General features: G+C 38.9%; 1 protein-coding gene and 1 pseudogene across 1 annotated transcript; one reads left to right on the forward strand and one right to left on the reverse strand.

The window, feature by feature from the left end:
- The first annotated feature begins 255 nt into the window (after positions 1 to 255).
- On the forward strand, positions 256 to 8,785 carry LOC107149000 (28S ribosomal protein S33, mitochondrial). The gene is made up of 3 exons (XM_015493761.2): positions 256 to 354; positions 5,003 to 5,240; positions 8,309 to 8,785. Exons 2-3 carry the CDS (start codon positions 5,026 to 5,028, stop codon positions 8,412 to 8,414), a joined length of 321 nt encoding a protein of 106 aa, XP_015349247.1. The 5' UTR covers positions 256 to 354; positions 5,003 to 5,025; the 3' UTR covers positions 8,415 to 8,785.
- A 1,254-nt stretch (positions 8,786 to 10,039) lies between these two features.
- LOC107149186 lies at positions 10,040 to 10,372 on the reverse strand (annotated as a pseudogene).
- Positions 10,373 to 13,579: the final 3,207 nt, after the last annotated feature.

The following is a 13,579-nucleotide window of genomic DNA, read 5'->3' on the forward strand; positions in this document are numbered from 1 at the left end:
CACGCATCGCCATTGCTTCAGAGCTTATTGAAGCCGCTTTTCTAGACATTCCCCGCAAAAACGAAACTGGCAGATCCAGCAGGACCTTCCAGGAAAACCAACTACCCGGACCCTTCCCACCTTCACAGTACTCCCTACAGAGGCGCTAGCGTCAGTGCGCAAGCGCTCTGCATGACCTAGAAGGCCCCGCCCGGAGAGCGAAAGCTAGTAATTCCGGGTTGTTACCAGAGTTCCGCTCTAGCCGCCAAGCTTCCGTTTCTCTACTGCTCTCCGTTGAAGATGCCCGGAACTGGGAAGCGGCGGGGGGCGGGCCATCCGGGACAGGGGCGCGTGGGGGAGGCAGGTCAGGACCAGGTAAGGCTGTCGGTGACTTGTGGGGCTCTGCAGATATAGCGGCGATGACTCGGGAGGTCCTGCGGGGTCTCCAGTCCCAGGAAGAGGACCAGTCCATCTCTCTAGTGACCATTTCTCTAGGTTTCTCGTGTATCTCACAAACACCTCGGCCTTTTCTGGCTCCTGTTGGGGAATTTACCAAATGAAGGACGCCAGCGTTTTTGCTGCCGTAATTTCCTCTCCGGCGCAGTTAACTCTGTGGCAGATTAGTTAGCAGATGCTTGGTTCGCTTTCTCTGCTCTCCAGATCGCCGACTGCATCGCAGCTTGGCGGGTGGGTGCTGATTATTTTTATTACCCTTTTAGGAAAATTTTTGTGCACCACTCCACTGATCCAGGTGTCAGTTGACCTGACACTACTATAGTTTCCATCCCAGGGAGGGGCGATCCAGTCAGACAGAGGGGACTCAGAGTTATTCTTGCTGAGTTGAATAAAGCCAACATATTCACTGCCGTCCATGCCACTACGATTTAGTAAAATAATAGGTACCGGGCACTGCGCGGTGGCGCAGGCGGGTAATCCCAGCTGCTCGGGAGTCTTGGGCAGGAGGATCGCAAGTTCAAAGCCAGCCTCTGCAACTTAGCTGGGACCTAAGCAACTTAGCGAGACCCTGTCTCCAAAAATAAAAAGGCGGGAGATTTGGTTCAGTTATTAAGCGCCCCTGGGTTCAACCCCCCTGAACCTAAAAATAATATAATCGGTACTGGGCATTAAGAATAATAAAGCATTCCCATTGGGTTGTTTTTGTGTGATGACACGTGAGCACAGTGTGTGCACGTACCTGGGATCCCCATGAGTGAGCATTGTGCCATACATTTTGCATTGTCAGCCTCACAATTCAGAGAGGTGCCTGTTGGTCGCCATTTAGTAGGTGAGAGAACCGAGAGACTAGGAATAAGGACTACTATAAAAAGACATGGCTAGGCAAGAGTCCAACTAGCTGGTGCTTTATGCTAAGCAATAGTTTTTGAGAAACTGGAGAAGACTTTCTTCCCAGCAATAAACACACGTGCACATTTCAGCATACAACTTTAAATATTCAAAAACAGGCATATCCAGATTAAAAACTCCTGCACTTCATTTTCACCTTTGAAAAAGAAAAGTCTAATTCAAAACCAGTTATTAAAATAAAACTGATGTTTTAAATGCATCAGACTTATTGAAAGATCAGAGCATCTGGCATTTTTGTGTCAAAAATATGGAAATTGTCTTGTGTGGACCTAAATTGTTTTGCTTAGCATATTTGAGTGTTTTTTCTCAGCCTTTTCAATTCCATTTATTTTTTTCTCCATACTGTAATTTTCTTTAGATCTCATTTAAAGAAAAGTACCATTTCAAAGTGACTATTTTGTATCCCCAAAGAATGGTTTTATGTGAATCAAAATATAATTGACATGTAAATTATTTGCCTTTTATTTTAATATCAAAACAGGGCCATCATATTCTTTATCTTTTAAGAGAATTTTGAAAGATTCTATAAGGAATCATGAGGGTCCTAAAAAGGACCAAGGCTTTTGAATTTTTTAATATTTGAAGCTAGTAAAAAGTGGCAGTTTGTCTTAGGACCTGTACTTATGCACAGCAAAACCTTTTATCCTGTTTGTTTTGTTTTGTTTAAGAAGTATACCAAGCTCCTCTGTCATTCTCCATCAAAGATGTGTATGTTGGGCTTTGTGGATGAAAACTATAAGGCAGTGGTCATTTTCTCCCTGCTTTGCAGGTGATTCTTTGCTTCCAGTAAAGGACCTAGATTTGAAGAGGCTTATTCCCTTTTTCTGTCATAAATTTTTTAGGATTTAGTTTTTGTTATATAACTATGTACCAATGGATTATAATCTGACATTATTACCTATGAGTTATGTTTCCCAGTAACCTGCTTCGTTGTAAAGTGGGCATGGAGATAACAGCCTTCTGTGATAACTTAGCCTCAGTAAGTCCCTGCCTCCTCTTTGCTACCTGTCAGTTTACCAAAGTGCTGGTCCCTCCCCTTGTTTCTCTGGCTGTCTGGCTTTGTAAGTGAGGAGATCATTCCAGGGAGGTACAAGTATAACAGGATGGAGATTTTCCCCCCATGATTAAGTGAGGACAAGTAATCAACAAAATGTGTGTGTGTGTGTGTGTGTAATAACACCAAACTTACAAAGACATTTAGAGTTTTTCCTTTTATTTTTCTTTTTAGTTACTATTTATTGAGTGCCACTGTCTTACTCATTTCTCAATCTTGCAAACTTTGTTTTCAGAAAAAGGGAACTCAAATCTAGAAAAGATAGTACCTGTTGAGAATAACCCAAGTAATAAATGACAAAAGAGTCAGTCCTCAAACCTAGGCCTTGAGACTCCATGCTGCCTTGTTTAAAAGTAAAGTAATTTGGCATTCAGACCTTGTTTTCCTGAAAACATTCTAGCAGAACAATAGTTCCCAGTCTAGCTTCCAAGTTATCCATAGAAATACTGCGTAATTAAGAGTAGGAATCTATTCTGATGCTCTAAGGGTAATTATGCAAAACAAGGTAAAGTTAATGAAGAAACTGTTGTTTATTAAACTGGTGTTTGGAAAAAGATTACTTTAAAGATGGAAAGAGGAGAAAAGGAACTTTTTGCAGCTTCCAAAAGTGACTTTTGGATATTTGCAAGGCCTTGAGAGGTTTATGGCACTGACTTGTTATCTATTTTTCTATTAACATTAAATTGTTAATGGCCCTTTTTTCTCATTGATAAAAACATAACCTTAGTCCTAACAGGTCCAATCCCAACCAGTCTGCAACCACATAATGCAGCAAGAGTTGGGAGAGAAGTGAATGGAAAAGGGTAAAGGAAAAAGGAAGAGCAAGGCTTGTAGGAGATGTTCAGACTGGGGGCTAGGGAAACCTTGGATTCAGCAGTTCTCTCCTTGCTGGCCTTCAGGTGGCACTATTAACCCAAGATTGCTTGGCTGGTGTTCAAAATGGTAAATGGTTTGAGGTTGACATTCTGCAATTGGTTTAAGGTCAGCCTGTGTTCTTTTTATGGATCTTGAAATGGGCCTTAAAACATGTGAGTTTGTTTATTTTCTTGCAAGCGTGATTTTGAAATTTTATCAGATGAACAGAGCCCCTGCCCCTCACCTGATGTGCCTCTTCGCTTGTGTGTGGGAGCTTCTTTTCTCTGCTGGTGGCAGTTCTTTGGCATTCTAATTTCCTCCCACTCTCTTGGCATTTTCATTTTTGTACCCTTTTTGATAATCTCATCTAAATAATGTGTAATTCACCTTTAAGAATCATGTGTGAAAATTTGAATAGCTCTTTTAGCACATTGCTGTTTTAGAGTTGTTAGTTCTTCAAGATAAATATGCCTTTTTTCCTTTGGAAATCAGCTCCTTTTTTTCCCAGCTGAACTTTCCCCTAAATAGCCTTTTAGTCAGCAAAGATTCTCATCTCATTATTAGAATTTCACATAAATTGGAATATTCTGTAAGCAGTAACCCACATCTGATTTAGAATACAATGACCTTATTATTCCACCAGCAACATTCTTAATTTTTATGTATCTCCTATGTACCTTTTGATGTCCTTTTTCTTTGTCTTGTGAGAATTGACCCCTGTGGCACTCTACCACCAAGCCACATTCCCAACCCTTTTTATTTTTATTTTTATTTTGAGACAGGTCTACCTCAGCCTTTCTAGTCACTGGGATTACAGGCATGTGCCATTGCACCCAGCTTTGTCTGTTAGCTGTAATTTTTGCATATCATATTATCAGGTGTGTGTGCATGAGCGTGTTTTGCTAAGGATTAAAGGCAGGGCCTCATATTTGCTAGGGAAGCTTTACTGAGCTATGTCCCTATCCTCCTGGTTATCATTCTTATACCCATTTCAACACTCTGTGCCTCTGAGGAAAAAGTTTTTCAGCTAGTAATAACTTAGCTAGTTTTCTAAGTAATATCACCGTTCCCAAGTGCCTTCTGTTTAGGAATAAAATGAATCTTTTGAAATGTTGATCCTTATTTGAGCTGTTGAACTTTTATTTCTGTAGGACTACTATCTTTTCCTCAAGTGGCTCTCAGTCTCTAGGCAGAATTCAATCCAGTAACCTAGAGGCCAAATGACCTCATAACTCATTAACAGTTCTCAGAGCCATCTGGTGCCCTTGAGGAGAATAGTGTTCAAAGGCCTGATAATAAAGACGACAACAGCATAATTATTTCTCTGCCATGATTGCACCTTTAGATGGCAAGCAGTCAGCATATTTATTTGCAGATTGCTTAGGTGGTGGTTTTTAAAGGTGTAATAACAAAGCTGTGGTAGAATGACTTGTTTCCCTATCCTCTTCATCCATCCTGCAAAATAGATAAACTATAAGCAAACACCTACTGAATCACAAAGTAGTTCTCATTTGTAAAAAGGGCAGTACATTAAAGAAATGATATTTTGTGAATACAAAATGTGAAAATTCAAAATGAAAAGCATGCAAAGGAAACAGCTGTTTGGGCTGTGGATGTTTCTCAACTCCAAAGCATGTCTTGCCAAAAGGTGATTCATGAGTGGCTTGCTATATCTTCATTGTCTAAAGCGTTCATTAGATAAGCTCAGAATTTCTTACACTAACCTGTTTTTCTTCTCATTTTCTGTAGGGAGTCTCCTAGCTGCTCAAGAAATGTCTTCGCTTTCAGAATATGCTTTGCGCATGACTCGTCTGAGTGCTCGGCTCTTTGGTGAAGTTGCCAGGCCAACTGATTCCAAATCCATGAAAGTAGTGAAACTATTCAGTGAGCAGCCACTGGCCAAGAAGAAGGAGACTTACGACTGGTATCCAAATCACAACACATATTTTGGTCTCATGGGCACACTGCGTTTTCTTGGCCTCTACAGGTGATGACAAAAAAACACAAAGAGGACCCTGTGAGAGATGCTCTTAGCGTATTATCAAAAGAAAAGTCAGCCTTTCAGCTAATAAGGTGGCCTTCCTATCCTTATATTTCTGTGGTTCTTACAAGAGAGCCCAGATAGTTCAAAAGGTGTACTTAATGGGAACAGGTTGCTGTCAAAATATCTATGAGCAAACCAAAAAAGAGGAAATACATGCTTGTTGGCAAACAATTAGGCCTAAAACATGACTGATATAGAATTTATAGTGAGATGTAGAGAGATTTTTAAATATTCATTAACCTAAGAACACTAAAAAGAATGCAGAGAAAAACTGGTCCAAATTCTGAGGAAGAAAACCCCAGGAGTGCCACAGTTGCCCAGGCAGCAGGTTCTTGACGAACAGAGTCCCTGCCCCACACCTGATCTGCCTCTTGGAGGGTGTGTGGGAGCCTCCTTTCTCTGCTGGTGGCAGTTTTGTTGGCATTCTCTTTTCCTCCTACTCACTTCTGACATTTTGTACCTTTCTGATATATTAATTTGATCGAATTAAGCTGTAGTTCACCTTTAAGGATAACGTATAAATCACACGGGCTGTTAACACTATGCATTTGTACATTTGGGTAAATTCAGGAAGTGAGTGCTTAGGATTAGACCTCTAGAAAGAGAAAAGATAAAATACCTATATAATAATTTTTCCTTTTTTTGTTAAATATTTTTAGTGGTAAATGGACATGGTACCTTTATTTTATTTATTTACTTTTTTATATGGTGCTGAGGTTGAACGCAGTGCCCCACATGTGCTAGGTAAGCGCTGTACCACTGAGCTACAACTCCAGCCCCTATGTATCATTTTTCTTTAAAATTTTTTCTTTACCAAAAAATATATGTTCTTGTTACAAAGAATTAAAACATAACATAATTATATAACATTAAAATACATAGCATCTTTTTAAAAATTTAACCTGTTTTAATTGAACTTATCTTTGGGCGACAATACAGAAATTAATTTGAGACCATTCTTTCAATTGTGATTAAAATTTTTAGTTCATCATGATGTTCATTCCAGAGAGCTGAAGGTTGGTATATTCATTAATCCAACAGGTACATCTTAAGTTACATGTTCAGGTACTTAAGATGAGAACTAAGGGAACAGCAGTATTCAAAATGGAATTGGTTTTCTTAGTTAATATATTAGAGATTAGAGTTCATGATCTATTTTTAATGTCTGGAATTGCTTGGGACTATCTCCCTCGCCATTAGTCTGAGCTCAGAAAATAAAAACTAATCTTATTAGTATATAAAATAAAATATTGGGAGCCAGATCTTCTGAGTACAAGATTATAATCCATAACAAGATCACATTTTAATGTATCTGTTTGCAGCTGTTCCCATTTGTTTGAAGAGCAAACACCTGGCTATGTTTAGAGACAGGAAAAAATACTTAGCACTTAGTTTTCCAAGGAAAAGCAACATTATTTTCATGTATTTAGTCACTAGTTATAGTAAACGGCACCTCTAATGTAGGCCTCCTGTGACACCAGGCAGGATTAAACTACACAGTCCCTTTAGTAAAGAAAATCTGATTCAAAGGCCTGCAGAACAGGGAGGGAAGCACAGGTTCCCAGAAATAATTGGTTCAGTTAATAGGTGCTGGGTTGTATCATCAACAGAGACAAACCTCCCTGCCTTTGTGGAGCTGTCTTTGTCTCCAGGGGTTGACAGGGATAGGGGAGGAAAAATAACAAGTAAGTAAATTATGTGATATAGTACAAAGTTAAAGACAGAGCTGGCTGAGCAGGATCCAGAGGGCTGAGAGGGCCCTAGTGGGTGGGGAGAGGCCATGTTACAGCATTCAACAGGACAATCAGGGTCAGCTACATCAAGGAGATGAGATTTAGGCAAAAGCTCAAGGATGGTGAGAGCTGAGAAGAGTTTGCAAGGCAGAGGCAAGAGCAGAGCAAAGGCCCGGAGGTAGGAGCATATTTAGAATGATCCAAGAATATTGCAGGCTAAGGAGATAGTGGGGAGGCAGGAGACAGGTCACGGGGTGGGGGGTGGTCTCAGCTCCTGTGGGTGCACAGGAGGCAGGTGACAGGAGTCTGTGGGTTTTGCTCTGGATGAAAGGGGGAGCCATATGCAGGAGTCACATAATCTGACATATTTCAGAATTGCCCTGGCTGCTGTGCTGAAAATTATTTGGCATTTTTAGCTAATCCTGAAGAAGTCTGTTGTATGCTGTTCATGTTCACGGAATAAGACACTGAATTCTGTAAAGCCAATCTATTTTAAAATAGTCTAGAGAGTTGAAATTCAGGCCCAGCAAACCCTTCTAACATTTAATTCATATACCATTATTATTCATAGTTTATGGATGAGGAAACTAAGGTGTAGAGAGATAAGGTCACTTATCCAAAGTCACAGAGCCACCAAATGGTGACGCTGTGATTTGAACCCAGGTTCCAGTGGGTTCCACAGCTTACATGTGTAAGCACTATACTCTTTTGGTGTTTGGTCTTAAGATACAGGCATTTTAAACAGTTTAGTCCATATGAATAAATAGTTGTAGCAGCCTTGATTTCTATAGTATGTTTTTTGATCTGGCTTCCTTCTCCCTGAGCCTTTCCCAGCAGCCTCTTTATGTGAAGTATCTACTGCCATTAAAGCCACTTCCTCCAGACCTCTGCCCCTTTTTAGAAGATACTGATTCCTGGGGCAGTCAGGGTCTCTGTGTAGCTACTGAACTCTATACCTGATTTCTGTTCCTCTGATTGTTTAGTATTAATGTAGGGAAATTTGAAGTAGTTACTTGTGAATATCATAATTACATAGGGTTACCTGGGCTGGCCTGGAAGATCAACTGCAGTTTATGGCATTGTTTCTATGAGGGAAAACTCACTTATAAATGAATTTTTAGAAACAAGGGGAACCCTTGTACTTTATTCAACAAATTGAACATGTACCCTGAAAAGTCAAGAATCAATAACCAGAACAATCTGAGAAAACAGTGAAATATTGGTATAGTTTTTCAATATAATAAAAAATAACAAGTTGATTATTTTTCCTTCGTGCAGAGATGAGCATCAGGATTTTAAGGATGAGCAAAAGCGTCTAAAGAAGCTTCGTGGAAAGGGGAAGCCAAAGAAAGGAGAAGGGAAAAGAGCAACAAAAAAGAAGTAGTGTTGGCCCATCAAGAGAGAATTTCTTCCTCAGTCATTATGAGAAGAAAGTACCATCTTTCCATGTATTAGAGGAATGTACTCTGCCTCAGTGAAGGTTACTTGGAGAGAGACAATCCTCCCTGTATTGAAGTATAATTCAATTAAATGGTGACTGGTAGCCAGGTGTGGTGTAGCATACCTATAATCCCTGTAATTTGGGAGGCTGAGGCAAAAGGATTGCAAGTTCCAGGCCAGCCTCAGCCACTGAGCAAGACTTTTTTCAAAATTTTAAAATATGAACAAAAATAAAAGGATGTAATTCAGTGGTAAAGTACCTCTTGGTTCAGTCCCAGGTATCAAAATAAAATTGTGACTGGTTTCTTGAACACATTCAAATGCTGCAAATGTCCTTGGTTTTGTAATCTGATGTTTTCTTGATTCTCTAATGGAATGAATACATAAACTATTGTTTAATGACTTGTTTGGGTGGGGATGGGATGTTGAGGGAGTGGAAGGGAACCTCATTAAGTGAGTGAGTGTCCTGCAGTACCCTCATCCCTCCCTCTTATCCGCCCCTAAACTTCTTTCATCTTTCTGGCCACTCAGCCACTGTCTCCACCACCAAGCTCACAAACTTTATATGCACCTCTACCTGCTAAGTGGGATAAAAGGCCATTATAGGAAAGGGAATATTGAGTCCCTACTGTACACAAGGTACTAGAACCTGGGTAACCCCGTGGTTAACAAGAGAGATAATCCCTAACTCAGGAAACTTGCAGCCTTTTGGGGGAAGATTAATATAATTATATACAGTTGTATTAAGTGATACAAAGGAAAAGTCTGGACTCCTCTGAGTGGGAATGGATGTGGATCCAGAGAAGACTGCCACAGGCCCAACCTTATTAGGGAACTTAAAGAGGGCCTTCCTAAAGAAATTATTTTTAAGCTGAGCCCTGAAGGATAAATAAGATTCAGACGAAAAATTATGAAAAAAGTTTTTGAGGCAGAAAGAACACTGTAAAGCCCTAAGGTTAGAAACTGTCTTGTTAAAAATTGAAAACAGACCAGGAACTGGTTCATGATTGGTCATAAGGAACTAGAGGCCAGACAATAAAGGACTTGCAAGTCTATGGGAAATCTCAGATGTGACCAACTTAACTGAAGATCAATTTGTATAAGACGTTATTCCTATTGGAGATGACTATTGCACATATCTGGGTATTTTATTGTATTACTGAGTATCCAAAAAGATTAGAAGGGCCTCTGGTTTTATTCCTCCAAAAGTTGTCCTGAATCTTTAGCATTGTCCAGTAAGTTTTTAAAGTTTTTTTCCCAGTTGAGATAGACAGATATAAATATGTAACAAAATTTAGCATCTTAAAAGTATTAGAATTCAAGTGAATGCCTAGAACCTGACCACCAACCCACCAACCCCGAGATTGCTCCTCATCCCCAGGTTTCCTCAGGAGTGTGGGCTGCTGCATTGCAAAGGCTCTACTGGGGGAAACATACAAAGCAGTATTGGCATGGGTAGTGGTGCATCTCAGATCATTTATTCATGCCATGTAGTAAGTGATACTTATCTAAGGGTATAACAATGTACTATGTTCCCATTAACAAAGCCTGCTTAAATTTACAGGCAGACTGACGATTCTGCAAGCTGGCTAATGATGACCATGAGCAGGTGCAGGACTTGAACCTTTCAAAGCTTTACTTTTATCAGCACTCTTGATTTTATAAACAATGAAGCTCATCAACCCCATTCCTACCCAAATCTCTTGGTAAACCTGGGTATAGTAGGGCTTCAAGTGGATCCTGTCAGTAGTTTTTAATAATAGTTTGAAGCATCTCAGCAGAACCAATGGCTCAGACTGCAAAAGACTGCAAAGCCAACAAACCATCTCAACCATTTTTAAGTGAGCAGTGCAGTAGTGTCAACCTGTACAACACATTGTGCTAAAGTACTTTTTAACCCATTTCCACCACTAAGGCAAAGAAAGCAAAATGCACAGGCTAGAGTCCATATAGCAGCTACTCTACCTACAGTTGTCTTTCCCTGCAACACTGAATGACTCCTGATCCCAGTACATATGTTTACACAAATATTACTTTTAAAAATGCATAATCTAGATTGTATGGCTATGGCTTATATTATAGCCTGTTTATTTAAATAAATAAATAAATAAATAAATAAATAAATAAATAAATAAATAAATAAATAAATAAATAACTGCCAGGCAAATGATGCACACACACCCATAATCCCAGCAGCTTGGGAGGCTGAAGCAGGAGGATCGCAAGTTAAAGCCAACCTCAGCAACGCAGTGAGGCCTTAAGTAACTCGGTGAGATCCTGTCTCTAAATAAAATATTAAAAAGGGCTGGGGATGTGGCTCAGTGATTAAGCGCCTCTGGGTTCAATCCCTGGTACAAAAAAAAAAAAAAAACCTACCTAAAACTAGGTGATTTGTGCCTGATAGAAGTGAATTCAAACAGAAGACTGAGAATCTATTGGTTTAAAGCTCCTCTCTGAGCATATGCCATGTATGCCTGACACAACAGTTGTAGAGGATATAGAAACTAATAGATGTCGTCCATAAGACTGTGTGAATGAATGAGTGTGTGGTGTCTGTGTTTTATAAAGTATTAGCAAGAATACTTGGGAAGTTGCTTAGAAAAGTGCAGATACGTTATTATTGGCCAATGCAGCTGAATCAGGTATGGATGAATTGGGCTGAGGAACAGGATCTTAGCCTGAACCCAGTATAACTAACTGATTATTCTGAATTATGTCATCTTTTGAAGAAGGCATAAGTGCAAGAAGTTAGGAGAGTTAGCATGATTATTGTAGGGTAACTGTACTATATGCCAACAGCAGACCTGAGTCAGGAAAAAATTAAAGAATCGGTATACTGGTTTAGCTGATGGAAGGAAGAGCCTTCAGTGAGACTCTCAAACCCTAAAACTGCAAGAAGCCTTAGCAGTGTTTGATGGGAAAGTTTGTAAGTAACTGAGCAGAAGATGAGTGCGGCCACTGCTCCATGCTAAATATCAGAAACTAAAGCTAAAATTTATTTGATCATAAGTTGTACCCTCAAACCAACTGTGAGAATACCACACAATTCAGCCTACAGTGAACTGCAAGGTACAATCAGGAGAAAAAAAAATCTCTAACCCCAGGTTTAGACTAGCCAGATTGTTTAGCTGGAGTTTTAGTCAAAACTTAAACTATGATTTCCCTTCAATGTTTGGTGCTTAGTGTGCATGGAAGATTTTGCTCTTGATTTCAGTATGGCATAGTAAAAAGAGGCTGGGTTTTTTATTCAAAAATCATGGGCCTATGACAGTGTACTTGCTGTATGATCCTACATTACCTTCTCTGAATCTCCCTGTAAAATCACAATAATACTTCACTGGATTATCAAAATGTTCAGGTATTTATGAAAAGGACTATGTAGTAAAAATTTACTCACACGTTTTTATGTAGAGTATTTTGTGTGACTAGTAAGAACTGCTCTTCTAGCAGATTTTTCCAAGGTAATATTGACAGATATCTGCTAAAAATATATAGCTCTTAGTGCTGGGAGTTCAACTCAGTGGTAGAACACTTGCCTGAGCTTCATCTCCAACACCACACACACATAAAAATAATTTTAAAATATCTTTTTTTCCTCTACATTTAAATGCAGCGTGGTAGGTTCTAGAAGAGAATGTAGGTTAGAAATATTTATATAATTGTTTATAGAAACTCATTTTTTAAAAACACAACATACATAAGTAAAAGCATAATAATAATGCTTTAATTTATAATACATTTTCAAAGAAAAAATACAGCAAAATTTTAAATTCTACTTTCTTGTAAGTGCCTAATGTTAGAGATTTATTGCTGGTAACAAACTTCAAGAGCAACAGATAGGATAAAACATCTTTTAACCTGCCAACCCTATTAATGGCTCTTTTTCATAATTACTCAAGACAAATTAAAATTATTTATTTGCAAAAATATTGAAGCTGGACAGTGGCACACACTTGTAATCCCAGAGTCTTGGGAGGCTGAGGCAGGAAGATTGTAAGTTCAAAGCTAGTCTCAGCAAAAGCAAGGTGCAAAGCAACTCAGTGAAACCCTGTCTCTAAATAAAATATGAAAAAGGACTGGGGACGCAGCTCAGTGGTTGAGTGCCCCTGAGTTCAATCCCTGGTACCAAATATATATATGCACTGGAGGTGTAGCTCAGTGGTAGAGCACTTGTATAGCATGTGTGAGGCCCTGGGTTCAATCCCCCAGTACCCTCCCAAAAACAATGAAGCTGGAAAGGTGGCATGCACCAGCCTAAGCAACTTAGCAAAACCCTATCTAAAAAGAAAAACATAAAATCAGACAAATAAACAGTGATACATTCAAGAACACTTAGATAAAACAGAAACAATAAAACCCTAGATATTGAGATAACTGGAAAAACAGTAAAATATTTATGCTAAACTTAAAACAATAAGAAGTTTTTTAAATGATACAGGCAGCAAAATAAACAGAGAGGTCTTAAAACTGATGTGAGGACTGGCCAAAGAAACTACCCAGATATAATTTCCTAAGTCACCTGGAGATGTGGCAATAATATAGATTCATGTTAACCCATTTTGTCCCATCGTCCTGGATATGGAACAGCTATAAAAACTTAAGTATAGTATGTAATATAATTATATAATGCATAATGTAATATTAAGAATATAATTATAATGTAGTAATATTAATTAATATACATAAATTCTAGATTATTATCCAGCCTATTTTAATGTACCTTTGTAAATTTTATTAAAATAGTTACAGAACTGAGAAGTCGGGACTTGATGGATTGAAGTAGAAACTAGAGTTAAGCCAAAGTAGATTCTAAGATCCTTTTTCATTCAATTTAATGTGTTTTCTGAGAGAGAACAGATTCATTTATGGAGAGCTTTCTTTATCCCTAGTACAGAAGACCTAATCTCCTCCTAAAATTGTCTCAATAAGAGAATTTAAATTGATGCTCAGTGCAGAATAATCTTCTCAAAAAAGTCATAAAACTATCCGTTGGGCCACTGCGGTTAGAATACAAGTAGCATTACTTTTATGCTAAACAGATACTGAAAGTCTTGGAGAGAGCACAGCTTAATCTAAAAAGAACTCCAGGTGGGCACAGTGGTGCACACC

This window comes from Marmota marmota, unplaced genomic scaffold (assembly GCF_001458135.2).
Source record: "Marmota marmota marmota unplaced genomic scaffold, marMar, whole genome shotgun sequence".
NCBI classification, from domain to species: Eukaryota; Metazoa; Chordata; class Mammalia; order Rodentia; family Sciuridae; genus Marmota; species Marmota marmota.

What these genes read in the sequence shown, in the direction of transcription:
- LOC107149000 (XM_015493761.2), top strand. Translation starts at nt 5,026, where the DNA reads ATGTCTTCGCTTTCAGAATATGCTTTGCGCATGACTCGTCTGAGTGCT. An exon ending in CGTTTTCTTGGCCTCTACAG is followed by an intron (nt 5,241 to 8,308) that starts GTGATGACAAAA and finishes TCCTTCGTGCAG; the next exon opens with AGATGAGCATCAGGATTTTA.